This window comes from Phascolarctos cinereus, unplaced genomic scaffold (genome assembly GCF_003287225.1).
Source record: "Phascolarctos cinereus isolate Bilbo 61053 unplaced genomic scaffold, phaCin_HiC Scaffold_5;HRSCAF=322, whole genome shotgun sequence".
NCBI classification, from domain to species: domain Eukaryota; kingdom Metazoa; phylum Chordata; class Mammalia; order Diprotodontia; family Phascolarctidae; genus Phascolarctos; species Phascolarctos cinereus.
In genome coordinates this window covers 109,163,720-109,179,344 of record NW_027555958.1, presented here as the reverse complement: position 1 = coordinate 109,179,344, position 15,625 = coordinate 109,163,720, and the positions used below count along the sequence as shown (strand labels likewise).

General features: G+C 37.3%; 1 protein-coding gene across 1 annotated transcript in view; it reads left to right on the top strand.

Moving 5' to 3' along the window:
• The window catches only part of UTRN (utrophin), a 526,271-nt gene that overhangs the window by 479,758 nt on the left and 30,888 nt on the right, over positions 1–15,625 (top strand). The window contains 4 exon segments of the mRNA XM_020972489.2: positions 7,932–7,970; positions 8,195–8,260; positions 9,552–9,590; positions 9,812–9,874. Of these exon segments, the coding sequence (XP_020828148.1) occupies positions 7,932–7,970; positions 8,195–8,260; positions 9,552–9,590; positions 9,812–9,874 (207 nt within the window).

The following is a 15,625-nucleotide window of genomic DNA, read 5'->3' as shown; positions in this document are numbered from 1 at the left end:
AATTTCTCAGCAATGTTGAAATCAGTTTGGAAAATCACTGGGCCTACAACCAGGATGCATCGCATGGAAAAAAAAAATGGGGCCAAGTGTTCTATCATTTCACTTCAAGTAGAATCATAGAATGTTTTTGTTTGATTTATTTTCATGTGATGCATGCAGGCATGGTGATTTTCTAAATAATGAATTTATTTCACTTTAGGTAATAACAAGAAATTAAACAAAAAGGATCTGCTATCAATAGAGTATTTGGACTTGAAGTCAGGAGAGAAAAGAAGGAAACAAGCATTTATTAAGCACCTGCTGTGTGCTGGGCACTGTTCTCAATGCTTTATATGGTATCCCATTTGATCCTCGAAACAGCCCTGTGAGGTAGATGGTGTTAGTCCCTTTCTTACAATTTACTGATGCAGAAAAAGGTTAAGTGACTTGCCCAGGGTCACACAGTAAGTATCTGAGGCCAGATTTGAATTTTGGTCTTCCTGACTCCAGGCCCAGCTTTCTATTCGCTGTACCATCTAGGCGCCTCTAGAGGAGATGAAGTTAAAGCCAGCCTTTTGACACTTGGCTTTGTGAAGTCACTCTGCAGATCATTTAAACTCTCTCATCCTCAGCTTCCTCATCTGTAAAATAGGGACAGTAAGGTTTGTAGTACCTACCTCATAGGGTTGTTACGAGGGTCAAATGAGAGATGTTATATCTAAAGCACTTTGCAAACCCTTGAAGTACTATCTAAATCTCAGTTATTATTACTTTATTTACCTGTCTCACTAGCTAGAGAACTACTTACATAATGTAAAATATCTCTTTGTTTTAAAATATATAAATATTTGTGTATTTACTAATAGCCATACTTAAAAATAGTCTAAATCAGAGGTCCTTCAACTTTTTTTGCTTTTGTGTCATGGACCCCTTTAGCAATCTGAAACCTATGGGCCCCTTCTCAGAGTATTCTTTTTAAATGCAAGGAATAAAATATATAGGAATACACACACACACACACTCTCTCTCTCTCTCTCTCTCTCTCTGTCTGTCTCTCTCTCTCTCTCTCTCTCTCTCTCTCTCTCTCTCTCTCTCTCTCTCTCTCTCTCTCTCTCTCTCTCTCTCAGTTATATCAGATATTTTAAAACAAGTTCATGGACCCCAGGTTAAGAACTTCTGCCTTAAATGAAACAGAACTACCTAATTGCCTTCCTGAATAATCTTGTATGTTGCTTTGTTTTTGAAACTGAGTCTCTCTTATGTTGCCCTGTCCACTCACAGGTCTGCTCCTACTTAAAGGCACGAGAGCTTTTATCTCCTCTGTTATCAACCAGGGCCAATTTGCCTCTCCTTAGGCAATCTGGTAGCCCCTCACCATATTAATGCTGAAGTTAGCTTGGAAGCCCATCTGCGTAGGGCACTGCTACTTAACACCTGGGCTCATGAGATCTTTCAGTCTCAGCCTACACAGTAGCTGGGGTGACCCCAGCATGGGGTACAGACATACACCACTACGCTTAGCTTGTTGCCTTGTTTTCAATAAGCCAATTTCAGTGAATTAAGAGTTTGTCTACAACTGAAAGTTACTCAAGGAAATTACTTTTTAAAAAAAAATCACAAGTAAAAGAAGGGCACTGCCACACCCTATTTTTTCTTGTTATGCTTTACATTTTAGACATCTATATAGCTGTATCTGTCTGCCTCTCACATCTATGATGTCACTTGTTTGTTTTAATGTCTGATGCATCATTCTCTCTCTGTTATGTGTAAGTGATTTTTCCTCAGTTAATATCATAATTCATTTGTCTTTTTAAATGATAGAGCACTGGATTGAGAATCAGAGGACCTTGCTCAGAAACAGCTTTTTTTTTTTTTTTACTACCTAGAGGCCTTTTGAAATCCATGAAACTAATCAGGACATTAGTTTCTTCATCTGTGAAATGAGGAGGTCAGACTACATGACCTGAGGTCCCTTCTTACTCTAAATCTATGATCCGTGAAACATTATCCCAGAAAGCTGCCATTTAAAGGGATAATTTGATAGGTCTGAGCTTGACGCAGCGTCACTTTGAAAAAGTTGTTAGCGTTTGTGCCGCCAATACCAACATTCTTCACATAATTCGTCAGGATAGATTTGATTATTTTGGGCATTTGTATCACCATTTGCTTTCTTGTGTCAAATTTAATGTTGTTATTAGTTCTATCATTCCTTATTAACTTGCTATCCCAGAAGTTACCAAAGAAGCAAACAGGATGGCAAAGATCATCTTTGCTGCTCTGAGTAATTTATATTGTGTGTTTTTTTGGGTGATGGTGAATATGCCTCACATCGTTCACACATTGACCAGCTGACATTTATACAAGGAAAAATAATAGAGCTAGCCTGGGTTCTGTAAAACCTAATTAGAAACAAAAGATAGAATACTAACTTCAGTAAGGTAGTATATTTTAGTGCCTAGAATAAACTCATCATCCTAATATAAGCCATATTGCTAATGCTCATAAGGTCTAGCAGCTGCTTTTTTACTCTCAGAGAGTGAATCACCATTTGTGGGTGGGTAGTATCTCATTTATTTTACTCTTTGCCAAGGTGGAGTGACTGGGAAGCAGCAGGGGTTTTGTGAACTGCTGACTTGTTTTGTAGTTATTTATACAGTAGATTAGACATTCTAATAGGTCTTATTGTGCCTTTTCCTATTTGTACTATGTGACAGCCTATCACTTAGTGGCCAGTAATTATACGTGATTATGTTGGAAAGTGTAATTGGTTACTGAGATTTTTTTTTAAAAAGAACAGTTGCCAAAATAAGGAAAGGGAAACCCATGCTAAGATTTACTTATTGAATTTCATAGCGGTTTAGGCATACTTTGTCTTTCTAAATAAATGAAAATGGATAAGCAGAAGTGGTTAAAGAATGCTGTCCAGTTGTTTTCCATTTCCCCCAAAGTTAAATCAAGGGAAATTGAGCTCCAAAAGTTATACAGGGTAAACAAGAAATTTTTGTTTACTTTAGAAAGACATTTACTGACTCCTGAGAAAGTACAATTGATTTCCCTAAATACCTTCAACAATAACATATACTTTCCCTTCCAATCTCAGGGTGGCCAGGAGACTGTGGCATGTAATACATAAATTCCTTTGTAGACCATGATTCTTTATGGTATTTTCATCTAGAAAAATAATGATTTGTCTTTGTCCAGTTATAGGGGGAAAAAAACAACAGTAAGAAAACAATGTGCACAATGACTACAATAATATAAAAAGGAAAGAACAACCACACACACACACACACACACACAGTCACACATCAAATTAGTTTTGTAAAATTAAAAAGAACAAGCATGGCCTAAAAGAAGAGCTATGTGAAGTGACCCCAATCCCACGACCCTTTGGTGGATATGGGAAGATCACTAGTGTTGTTCATGCTACTTATTTTCAGAGTTTTGGGGTATGTTAATTAATTATACTGACTTTTTTTTTCTCTTCCTTTTTTATTTTTTTGGCTTTAAAACATACACTTTATCATGTGAAATAGTTCAGTCTGGGAGTGGGAGAGGCAAGATATTGAGGAAGATTATGGTGATGTAAAAAATAAAGACATCAACAAAAACTTTTTTTTAAGGACATTGATGATGTGATTAAGTCCTGACTGACCTGTTCTACTGGTAGTTGAAGTTCTATATTAGAATGAAATGAAATTCTTTTAGTTAACAAACATTTATTAAGGTAAGTTCCAGAGCCTGTATAAATGCCAGGGATACAAATAACAACTAAAAGAAGGGACATTCCTGACTTCAGGTACCTTATATACTGAGAGAGGGAGACAGGAGGCAAACAACTTTGTTCATATGAGATTTTAAGCAGAGTAAATTGGAGGTAATCCTAGAGGGAAAATACTAGGATCTTATGGGACCAAGAAAGTCTCCTTGAAAGGATGGTGTTTCATCTGAGACTTGAAGGAAGTTAGGAAAGATATAACAGTTAACAAAAAGAGATTTAATCAGCCACAGCAGAGGAAGGGTATTAAAATAACAAAGATATTGTCAAGATGCTCAAGTTAATACAAAATGTGGCGATCAGTCAGAAGGGAGAAACTTCTGATTTTGTCCTCAGCTGATCAGGAATTGAAGCTGAGGGTCTTAGCCTTAGGTTTCCTAAGCCAATTTAGTCTTAAAGTTGGTTTCAGTATCTTTTAAGGAAAATAACTAGCCTAGACCACTTGGTGAGGTACTTAAGTAGATAGATATTCTTAATACCACAGCTGGCCTAGGTGTTGGGAAACAGGGGTTCTAGAAAGACTGTCACTTACCAACTTGGATTTGGTTAATTACTTAACTGCCTCACTTGCCTCCCCAGCAAGTTGGCTTAATAATAATCCATGCCCTTTCTATTTCTTTGACAGGTATGTGCAAAAGAAGCAAATCACTTTATAATGTCAGTGGGCCTTGAAAAAGTAAAATGAAGCAGTAGTACAAAAGATAATCATTATTATTTTAACTATCATTAATCAGTATTTATAATAACAAATCAGTATAGTAAACTCATTTATCTTGGGTCTGAATAGGTACAGAGCTCAAATAAATGGAATTTTTTGTATAGCTTGTACATCACTTTAATGAAATAGAGGTAAAAGGAAACTTAAAAATCTGGCAAAGATTTATTAAAAACAAAACAACTTACAGTGAATTGTTTGGGGTCAGTAGAGAGTCAACCCTATTTTCCATGCAGTCTGCATTGTGACATGAAGAGAATCAGTGTTTATAATGAATACCCCAAGGACTTCTAGTAACCAAAGTTTATTTTATGAATTATCCAAAAATTAAATTATTCAGAATAATTGTATTAAGTGTATTTTATTATATTTGAATTCTTTGAAAATTAGTAGTTTATGTATGACAATTGGAATATTCCATTAGTGAGAACACTTCTTTCGCTAGCTGCCCAGGATGCATGGTAACGTGTTTTATTGTTTAATTTGTCCTAATGAATACATAAGCCATACTTTCTTAAAATGTAGCTCCTGATTACACAAGAAGCATTTAACCTTGGTTTATTTTTTTTTTCTTTCTTCCCCTGAACCAAATGCCAATTATATTATGATGCTGTTGACATCTTTAACCTCTGGCCTCTTCGATTTAATTTTTTTTCCAGTGGCACTTAAAGGTTGGGTGAAAATGTTTTAAAACCTTATTTCCTTTTTTTTTTCTGATTTGCCCAAATATGTGAAGAGTTGTAAACATTTTTCCATTCAGCTGCCTATCTCTGCAATTCCTAACTTAGTGCAGGGAGTTGCTCTTTGTACCAGCTGAATTAACTTCACAAGAACCAGTCAAGCAGCCTCACAAAGCCTTTCCCATTTCCATTCAGATCAAAAATACACTCTTTTAATCATAAAAACTTAGGAGAAATGCCCTAGTGCACTTGGAATTTGAGACATATTTTCTCATGCAATTTCTATTTATGGAAAGTTTATAGCAAATGAAATCACAGAGCCCCAAAGCATTATGCAGAGGAAATCTTTCGCACACTGACTTGCTACCTATATACCCAGGTTTTTAATAGTTAAAAAAAAAGATTGCAGACAATTGTTGTTTAACATTAAGCAGCTTATATTATGTGTTGCTATACTGATTTTATGAATAGACAAATGTCTTGAAAATATTAAGAAGATGTACCAATAAACAGCATATGAAAATATCTTTTTTGAAAATAGATCCAAAGAGAATTAAGTTACAGTTCCTAATTTGAATTAGAAAGTCTCTGTTCCTTTTAACTTCTTGCTATACAGAGCCCAATTCTAGTTCCATAATAATACGAAATAATTTTCTTTTGTAGCTGAATGCGTAATAGAAATGGGAATGTTAGGTGTTGGTGAAGTAATTCAAAGACTTCTTTCTCTTGATTTTTTTTCAAGCCATAGGAACTTTTGTTGACATGTTTTAAATTTAGTTCAGCAAACAGTTAATTTTTTACATGTTTTATAGTTGCATTTACATGTAAAACTAGAGTTTGATTTTGGTTAAATGGTATTCAACTCTAAATGATTTTCAAATATTTTGAGGCTGTGGAATCTTGTTTCTGTTTGTTGTTATTTGTTTCTGGTTTTGTTTTTTCATTGTTTTTATTGTGTTCTCATCACTGTCATTTGTGAGTTCTGTTCCCCTCTGCCAATCCACCATCCCCCACAGTGCTCTCTTGTAGCAAAGTGGATAGATAAATAGATAGAGATAGATAGGTAGATTTCTAAAGCCTTTACTATGTACAAGGCATTGTACAGAAGTGGGAATACAAATACAAGCAAAACAAACTGAAGTCAGCCCCTACCCTCGAACAACTTACATTCTATGGAGGAGAGGCAGAAGACAACATGTGAAAGGGAGCTGAAAAGAGGGAAAGGACAAGGTACAGATGTAGTCTGGGGAGTCAGGAGCTGAGCCAGGTTAGGAGTGAGTGTGGCTGAGGTGGGTTCTTCCTTAAATGGAGGTCCTAAGGAGGAATGTCAAGCAAAGCTAACCCCGACACATTGATCTTGTCCCGAAATTCACTTTAATTCTGCTACCCCTTTGCAGAGATGAACGAGATGTGTTTAATTGTGGGCGCTCTGGAATCAAGATTGGTCATTCCATTGACTTGAGCCACGTTTGTGTTGCTGAGCATTATGGACACTATTGGGTACTTTGTTTTAGCGTGGTCCTGCTTACTTCGTACAAGTCTCCTCCAGTTTCTCTCAGCACTGTTTTCTTGTCTTGATATCTAAATCTCTGTCAAGGTGTTGGCCTAGAGCTGAACAGAAAGACAAATACTTCAATGACTTTTAAAATGTTTTAACCGCCAGAGATTCCTTAGAAACCCCCAGTAAATGACAGCTGAGTTGAGACAATTTGAAGAAATATAAGGTTTTATGGAGTGTAGTTTAGAAAATGTAGAAATTAGAAATGAGTAGGTGTTTAGTCCTATTCATATGCTGCATTAAGCTTGGGCATAATGAGTCAACAAGCGTTCATTAAGCCAGGCACTGTGCTAAATGCCATGGATACAAAGAAATTCAAAAAATAGGCCCTGCTTTCACCTTCTGACAGGGAGCCAACATACAAATAACTGTGTGTTTACAAACAACGGGATAAATCTGAAATAATCAGCAGAAGGAAGTTGCTAGCATTAAGGGAGATTGATAAAGGCTTCTTGTGGAAGGTGGGACTTCTGCTGACCAGGAGGCAGAGATGCATTTCAGGCATGGAGGATGGTCTTTGAAAATGCCTGGAGTAGGGAACTAGATTGTCTTGTTCACAGAAGAGCAAGTATACTGGTGTTATTGGATTATAAAGTCCATGGAAGGAGTGAAGAATAAGAAGCCCAGAAAGATATGACAAGGCCAGGTTCTGAAGGAGTTTAAAAGCCAGAATATTTTAATATTTGATCCTGGAGGTAGTAGAGAGCCACTGGAATTTATTGAGTAGAGGGGAGACTCTGCAGTTAGACCTGCTGTTTAGGAAGATCTTTTTTTTTTTAATCCCAGAAGAAAGCACCCAGCCTCTTGTTTCTAAGTCTTAATCCAGCATTTCCAGTATTCTTTCCTGACCTCTACTCCATAGCCTTCAGCTTTTTAAATTTACTCTTCTGTTTAAAAAAAAAACCAAACAGAAAAATTAATAGTAATGACCATCTCATCCCAGCATATATTATACAACTTTTTTTAGTTTATTTAAAAATTTCTTTCTCAGTAATAAGTTGTAAGACATTTTATTTCCTTTAAATAAGAATGTTTTAACATGTTTCCTTCTTCTGTAGCTGTGTTCTGCCTTCTGTTTATTTTGATTTTCTTATTTTGGGCCTGACTGATCCAGGTGTATGGGTGGGGCACGATTAAGAAGTGTTTCTTTTATCCCTAGTTGTTTTGAATTACATTAAAGTATTTGTTCTGTGGTTTTTTTCCCCTTTCCCCTCCTTACAGTCCTATCACACTCATCAGTATGTGGCCAGTGCAATATGAGTGAGTATATATAGACCTTATATGCAGAAGGCTAATGCTCAGATTATTTTATTAGCATGCGGTAATTACTAAACTCTTGGCAATGAATAATACTACATCCCTGGATAACAATCCTAGTGGTCTCTTTGATTGGCAAATTTATTACTTTAGTTGATCTAACATTTCTGTTAATCTAATGTGCCTATATTTGAACATGTAACATGATATCATTTTTTTCTTTGCAGACCCTCTGAGGCCTCACAACAAGGTCAGGATGATACACATTCCCAAATAGAGCAGTGTGCCTCCAGGTAAGGGACTTTAACGAGAATGCTTCCCTGAATTTTTTTTTGTATTAATGCTATATAAATGGAACATTTTGCTCTACAAAAAAAATATGATTCCAAAAGAAAAAAATATAGAAAATATTTCCTAAAACATTTTAGAAACTTAAAAAATATAATTTTGTATACATATAATATAATTGCTTATACTCATAATATTTGTCTTACATAATTTTATTTGTATATTTGTAAAATAATAAATACATTATAGTGCAAATTGACCCACCATATTCTCTGTTGAATTCTTGTACTTGTACCAAGCCAATAGAATGATTTTCTCTATTCGTACAAATTATCTGGTTATAGCTGTATAAGGTTCAGTTGAGGAAACCAGGAAGTTATTAATTCTTAATTTCCATGAAGAAATTTGCTCTGTGAGGTAGAAAATTGAATAAAATTTATGTTTGTGCTTTGTCTAAGCCTTTCATGGAAGACATATCTGAAATAATAAACAGAAGGAAGTTGCTAGCATTAAGGGAGATTGATAAAGGCTTCTTGTGGAAGGTGGGACTTCTGCTGACCAGGAGGCAGAGATGTATTTCAGGCATGGAGGATGGTCTTTAAAAAGGCCCAGAGTAGGGAACTGGATTGTCTTGTTCACAGAAGAACAAGGAGACCAGTGTTATTGGATTATAGAGTCCATGGAGAGGAGTGAGGAATAAGAAGCCCAGAAAGATATGACAAGGCCAGGTTATGAAAGAGTTTAAAAGCTAGAACATTTTAATATTTGATCCTGGAGGTAGTTGGGAGCCACTGGAATTTATTGAGTAGAGGGGAGATGCTGTTAGACCTGCTGTTTAGGAAGATTTTTCTGCCCCACCCCAACCCCAGAAGAAAGTACCCAGCCTCTTATTTCCCAGTCTTAATCCAACATTTCCAGTATTCTTCCCTGACCTCAACTCCATAGTCTTCAGCTTTCTAAATTCACTCTTCTGTTTTAAAAAACTGAGAAAGGAGCAGTGATGACCATCTCATCCCAGCATGTATTATAAAATTTTATTTCAGTTTATTTAAAAATTTCTTTCTCAGTGATAGATTGCAAGACTTTATTTCCTTTAAATAAGAATATTTTAATATGTTTCTTTCTTCTGTAGCTATGTTTTGGCTTCCGTTTATTTTGATTTTCTTATTTTGGGCCTGACTGAATCTAGGTGTATGGGTGGGGCACAATTAAGAAGGATTTCTTTTATCCCTAATTATTTTGAATTACACTAAAGTATTCGTTCTGTGGTTTTTTCCCCCTTTCCCCTCCTTACAGTCCTATCACACTCATCAGTATGTGGCCAGAGCAATATGAGTGAGTACATATAGACCTTGTATGCAGAAGGCTAATGCTCAGAATATTTTATTAGCATGCAGTAATTACTAAACTCTTGGCAATAAATAATACCACATCCCTGGATAATAATCCTAGTGGTCTCTTTGCATGGCAAATTTATTGCTTTAATTGATCTAACATTTCTGTTGATGTAATGTGCCTATTTTATGAAACATGATGTCATTTTTTTTTCTTTGTAGATTCTCTGAAGCCTCACAAATTCAGGATGATACACATTCCCAAATAGAGCAGTGTGCCTCCAGGTAAGGGATTGTAACAAGAATGCTTCCCTGAATTTCTTTTTGTATTAATGTTGTATAAATGGCACATTTTACTCCACAGAAAATATGATTCCAAAAAGGAAAAGAAATATTTCCCAAAACATTTTAGAAATTTAGAAAATATAATTTGGTATACATATAATATAATTGCTTATACTCATATCCGTATTTATATTATCATATAATTATATTTGTGTATTTGTAAAATAATGAATACATTATAGTACAAATCGACCTATCGTATTCCCTGTTAAGTTCTTGTACCAACCCAGTGGAGTAATTTTCTCTATTTGTACAAATTATCTGATTCTCTATTTGTACAAATTATCTGATTATAACTATATAAGGTTCAGTTGAGGGAACCAGGAAGTTATGAGTTCTTAATTTCCATGAAGTAGAGAATTGAGTAAATTTTATGTTTGTGCTTTGCCTAAGCCTTTCATGGAAGACATGTATTACTAACCACTCCCTTCCAATATCTGCCATTATGTGAGTGAAAATAGCAACTGAAAATTTGATCAGAACAGTTCCAGACCTTATAATAGGGGGCTTCAACTTACATATTTATAGTCCTCATATAAATATTACATATTTATAGTCCTCATATAAATATTACATATTTATAGTCCTCATATAAATATTACATATTTATAGTTTCTCAACCACCATGTCCCATTCATTCATTCCACCTCAGCTACCTACATACAGGGATGGTCATACCTTGATCTTGCCTTTGCCCATACATGTAACATTTTGAAGGAAAAGGGTTCTAAAATTCCTTTATCTAATAAAATCTCTTTTAATTCCATCTCTCCCAACACCTTTTAACCTCCTATTCTTTGTTATTTATCATGATTTCTAATTCTCCTACATCTTAGTATTTCCTCAGGCCCTCACCCCTGCCCAGGCTGCACTCTCTTCCCAGTCTGAACCCCTTAGTGAATTAATTCAACACTACATTATCCTCTGTTCTTGAATCCTTTACTCCCTTGTCCCATTGCCACTTACCCCATTCCAAACTCCACTGGATTACTCTCATCATCCATCTCCTGCATTCCCACTCACCTGCTGCTGAAAAGAACTAAAGAAAGTTACCCAGCCAGGCTGACTGTACCTGTTAGAAATTTGATATCTAATCTTAACTGGGCTTTCACTCGAACAAAGTAAATCTTTTACTCTTCCAGGATTAATCGTCTTTTCTACTAACCACAAACTTTTGTCTTCAGGATGTTTAGGACCTTGCTTTGTAATTTACTGTGAAAATTAAAACTGTTTGTTGTGAGCTTCCTAGTCTCCCTCTTCTCCCAAATTTGCAGTCCTTTGTCATCACCCCTACTATCTTCCCCTTGACTCCATTCTCTGTTGAAGAGGTCACCCTTCTGCCAAAGCCATCTGCCTGTACATTTCTACTTAATCTTATCCCTGCCTGTGTTTTCTGGCAGATTGCCCTTACTATCATATTCATTCCTTCTCTCCCTCTGTCTCTCTGTCTCTCTTTCTCTTCCTCTTCTCCCTCCCCTCTTACTTACCTCCCTTTCCTTCTGCCCTCCTTGATCCTTCCCTCCTGTTTGCAAACACACTCAAATCTTCCCTCTCATTAAAAAAACACCTGCACAAGATCCTCCCTTACCTGCTAGTTGCCATCCTTTTATCTCTTCTTTTCTCAGCCAAATTCCTTTAAAAATTTGTTGCAACTCAATGCCCTTCTTCTCTTTTCACTCTTTTCTAGGTCTGGCTTTGCAGTCTGGCTTCTAATGATTTCTTGTTACATGTAATGGCATTTTTTCCAGTCATCACCCTTTTTGTCCCCTCTGTAGTATTTGATACTGCTAACCAACATTCCTCTCAGATACTGTCTTTCTCTGGGTTTTTGTAACACTGGTCACTCTTAACTAGGTGGCACAGGGTATAGAACCCTGCCTCTGGAGTCAGAAAGACTTGAGTTCACATTTGACCTCAGATACTTACTAACTGAGTGCTCTGGACAAGCCACTTAACCTTTGACTGCCTCAGTTTCTTCAATTGTGAAATGGGGATAATAACAGCGTCTACCTTACAGGGTTGTTATGAGGATCAAATGAGATATTTGTAAAGCACCTAGCACAGTGCTTGACACAGAGTTGGTATTACATAAATGCTTATTTCCTTTTCTTCCCTCTTAATCTCTCCTTAGTCTCCTTTGCTTATCACTAATGGTGGATATGCCCCAAGGCACTGTTGTGGGTCTTCTTCCCTTACCTATGTACATCCATTCACTTGGTGACCATCATCTCCTAGGAATTAATTTTCATCTCTATGAAGATGACTCCCAGGTCCATATTCTAGCAGCTGGCTCTCTCCTTAGTTCTAGTCCCAAATTGCCCACTACCTTTTGGACATTTCAAACTGAATGTCTTTCAGACATCTCAAAGCTAAGCCATCTAAAACAACTCATGATTCCATTGCTTGTTCTGAACATTTTTGTATCTACAAATGGTACCACTTTCAGGCTTCCCAGTTCACAGCCTTGACTATATACACTCTCATTACCCCCATGTCCATCAATTCTCTTATCTTGTTTCTGTCTCTATCACACCTCTTCCATATGTCTCCTCCATGCCACTCGCACATATTCTGACTACCCCATGATCTCTTGCCAGATGTATTGTTCTCCCTGCCTCAAGTCTCTTTCCACTTCAGTCCATCAACTTCCATAGCTATATTTTTTAAAGTGTAGGTCTGACCATGTCACCCCTCTGCTCAAACTCTAGTGGTTCTCTTTTGCCTCTAGGATCAAATAGAAACTTGTCTGTTTGGTATTTAAAGCTTTTCACAACCTGGTGGAAATATTGCTTTTCCAGTCTTATTACTCATTACTCCCCTCCACACACTCTGTGGTCTGGCTTTGGTGGCCATTAAGCCGTTTTGCACACATTACACTCCATTCCTACCTCTGCCTTTGCATTGGCTGTCCCTCATGTCCAGAATTCTATTTCCTGCCCTTTGCATCTTGGAATGTCCACTAATTTTTGTGACTCAAGTGCCACATTCTGCATAAGACCTTTCCCTGTTCCCCAGCTCCCTCACAAGATTGCCCTAAATCTGCCTCAGTTGTGTTGTGTATATATTGTCTCCCTATTGGAATGTGGATTCCTTCAGGGCATGGACTGTCATTTTCATCTTTGCATTCCCAGTGCCTAGCATAGTACCTGGCATGTGGCAGGTGCCTAATAAATGCTTCTCAATTAATTGGTGAATTATCAAATAGTGAGCTAAAATCTAGGCCAATTTTATGGTATTACGTTGAACCACCATTCAAGAAACCCTGTCAGAAATGAAAATGAGGTTAGTCTGGCATGACCTATTCTTGATGAAGTGACTTGGCTCTTCGTTGTAATCTGTAATTGAAGTCAAGCTCAGTGCTCTGTAATTTACAGACTTTACTCTCTTCCTTTTCTTTTTTTTTTTTTTAATGGGAACATTTGCCCTCTTCTAGTCCTATAGTACCTCTCCTATTTTCCTTGGTCTTTTGAAAATAACTGACAATCCAGCAATTACATCTGCCTATTCTTTCAGTCCTCTGTGAAATCATACGTCTGATCCTAATTACTTGACCTTGTTCTTATCATACCATCAAGGATGAATAACATTCTTCTCTGTTCTTTTGACCCGTTATAGCTATAAATGTCCTTCTTGTCCTTAACATTCATATCCAGCCTCAATTAAACTGGGTTTTAGCATAACTTACAGAACATTGTCCTTCTATTGCTGTGGCTTTACTCTCAGCAGAGCCATATATTCAGGGGAGAGGGAGAGAGGATGCCCAGGGTGGCTCAATTCACATCTTCTAAACTTCCCAAATAATAGGATTTGACAGCCTCACTATAGAGCTACTGCATGTCCCAGAAGTCTCTGGACTAGGGGTTTACTACATGCTTTAAGGTAACCAGTAATGAAAATAAGGTTAAAGCTGTTGTCATCAAGAATTTCTAAGGCTTCCTTATTTATGTGTTGTTTCGTCCTTTCAGGAGTGACTGACCCTTTATGACCCCATTTGGGGTTTTCTTGGCAAAGATACTGGAGTGATTTGCCATTTCCTTCTCTAGCTCGTTTTACAAATGAGAAAACTGAGGCAAACAGGGTTAAGTGGCTTACATAGGGTCACACAGCTAATAAGTGTCTGAGGCCAGATTTGAACTTGGGTCTTCCTGACTGTAAGTCCAGTGCTTTATCCACTGTGCCACCTCATGACCCCCTTACTTAATTACCTCGAATAATATCTAGCATAGCATAACTGTATTGTTTTAGTTATTATTCAAGTAAGTTAGACCATTTTTCTTTTCTCCGATAATGATTTCTTCATTTGATACAATTCATTCTGCTCCAAGAGGTAGCACAAATGGAAAATTTAAATATCTTCAAGAAGAGTTAAATACTAGGTTGCAAGATATCATCATAATCCACAGTTTTAGGGAGGGAGACCTGACATCCCAACTTAACTTAGCCATGTAAGTGTTGATGGAATATTAGGATCCATAACAGGGTTCTAAAGGAAGTTGGGGGTGTCAGGTCTCCCTCCCTAAAACTGTGGATTATGATGATACCTTCCTACAAAACATTTCACGGGAATATAACTGGATGAAAAAGCATTTACTTAGTGCTTACCAAATGCCAACTGCTGTGCCAAGTACTTGGGAAACAAAAGCAAAAAGAGAGGTAGGCCTTGCCCTCAAGATGCTTACATGTTTATGTGTGTGTGCGTGTGTATGAGGCAGTTGGGATTAAGTGACTTGCCCAGAGTCACACAACTAGTAAGTGTTATGTGTCTGAGGCTAGATTTGAACTCAGGTCTTTCTGACTTCAGGGCTGGCACTCTATCCACTGCCCCAACTAGCTGCCCTTAAGGTGCTTACATTCTAACAGAAATGGAAAAGACAACATGGGTAGAGGAGTTGGGGCCAGGGAAGGATGTGCTGGTCTGGCAAGTTGGGGGATAGTGAATTGATGTATCAGGCACACATTTGACATACCTCTTCCAGAAGCAGTGGTCCTTTTGCTTTAATTACTGTGCCCAGAGAAAGAGGTGGGGGAGGATTGAGGAGGAGAAGAATTTGCACTTCCTCTATCAGCTGGGCTAGGTTCCAAAAATTCCCGGGATTAGGAGTATGCATCTGTGGTAGACTGAATCTGAGACTGTGCATTTTGTCTGTGCTCAAATAGTTCATAAACCCAGAGCTCCAGAAAGTTGTGCTGCACTAGATTTCATGGTCAGTGCTAGGCTCTGAGAAGACCTGGATTTTGGGCCTTACCATTAATTGCATTTCACTTAGGCAAGTCACTTGACTTCTGGGTCTCTGTTTCCTAGTTGTGAAATGAAAGAGCTGCTCTGATGAGCTGCAGGATCCCTTTCATCTCTTGACATTTTATGATCCAGTAGTTTTTCTTATGCAAAGTAATATGATATATAAGATACTTATGATTTCACCTTAAACTCAAAATCATTTGACAAAAACCTGCATGTTATCCATGGGCAGCTAGGTGGCTCAGTGGATCAAGAGCTGGACTTCGAACCAGCCTCAGACACCTACTAGCTGTGTGACCCTGGGCAAGTCACTTCACCCTGTTTACTTCAGTTTCCTCATCTGTAAAATGAGCTGGAGAAGAAAATGGCAAACCACTCCAGTGTCTTTGCCAAGAAAACCCCAAAATAGGTTCACGAAGAGTCAGACATGACTGATATGACTCAATAACAAC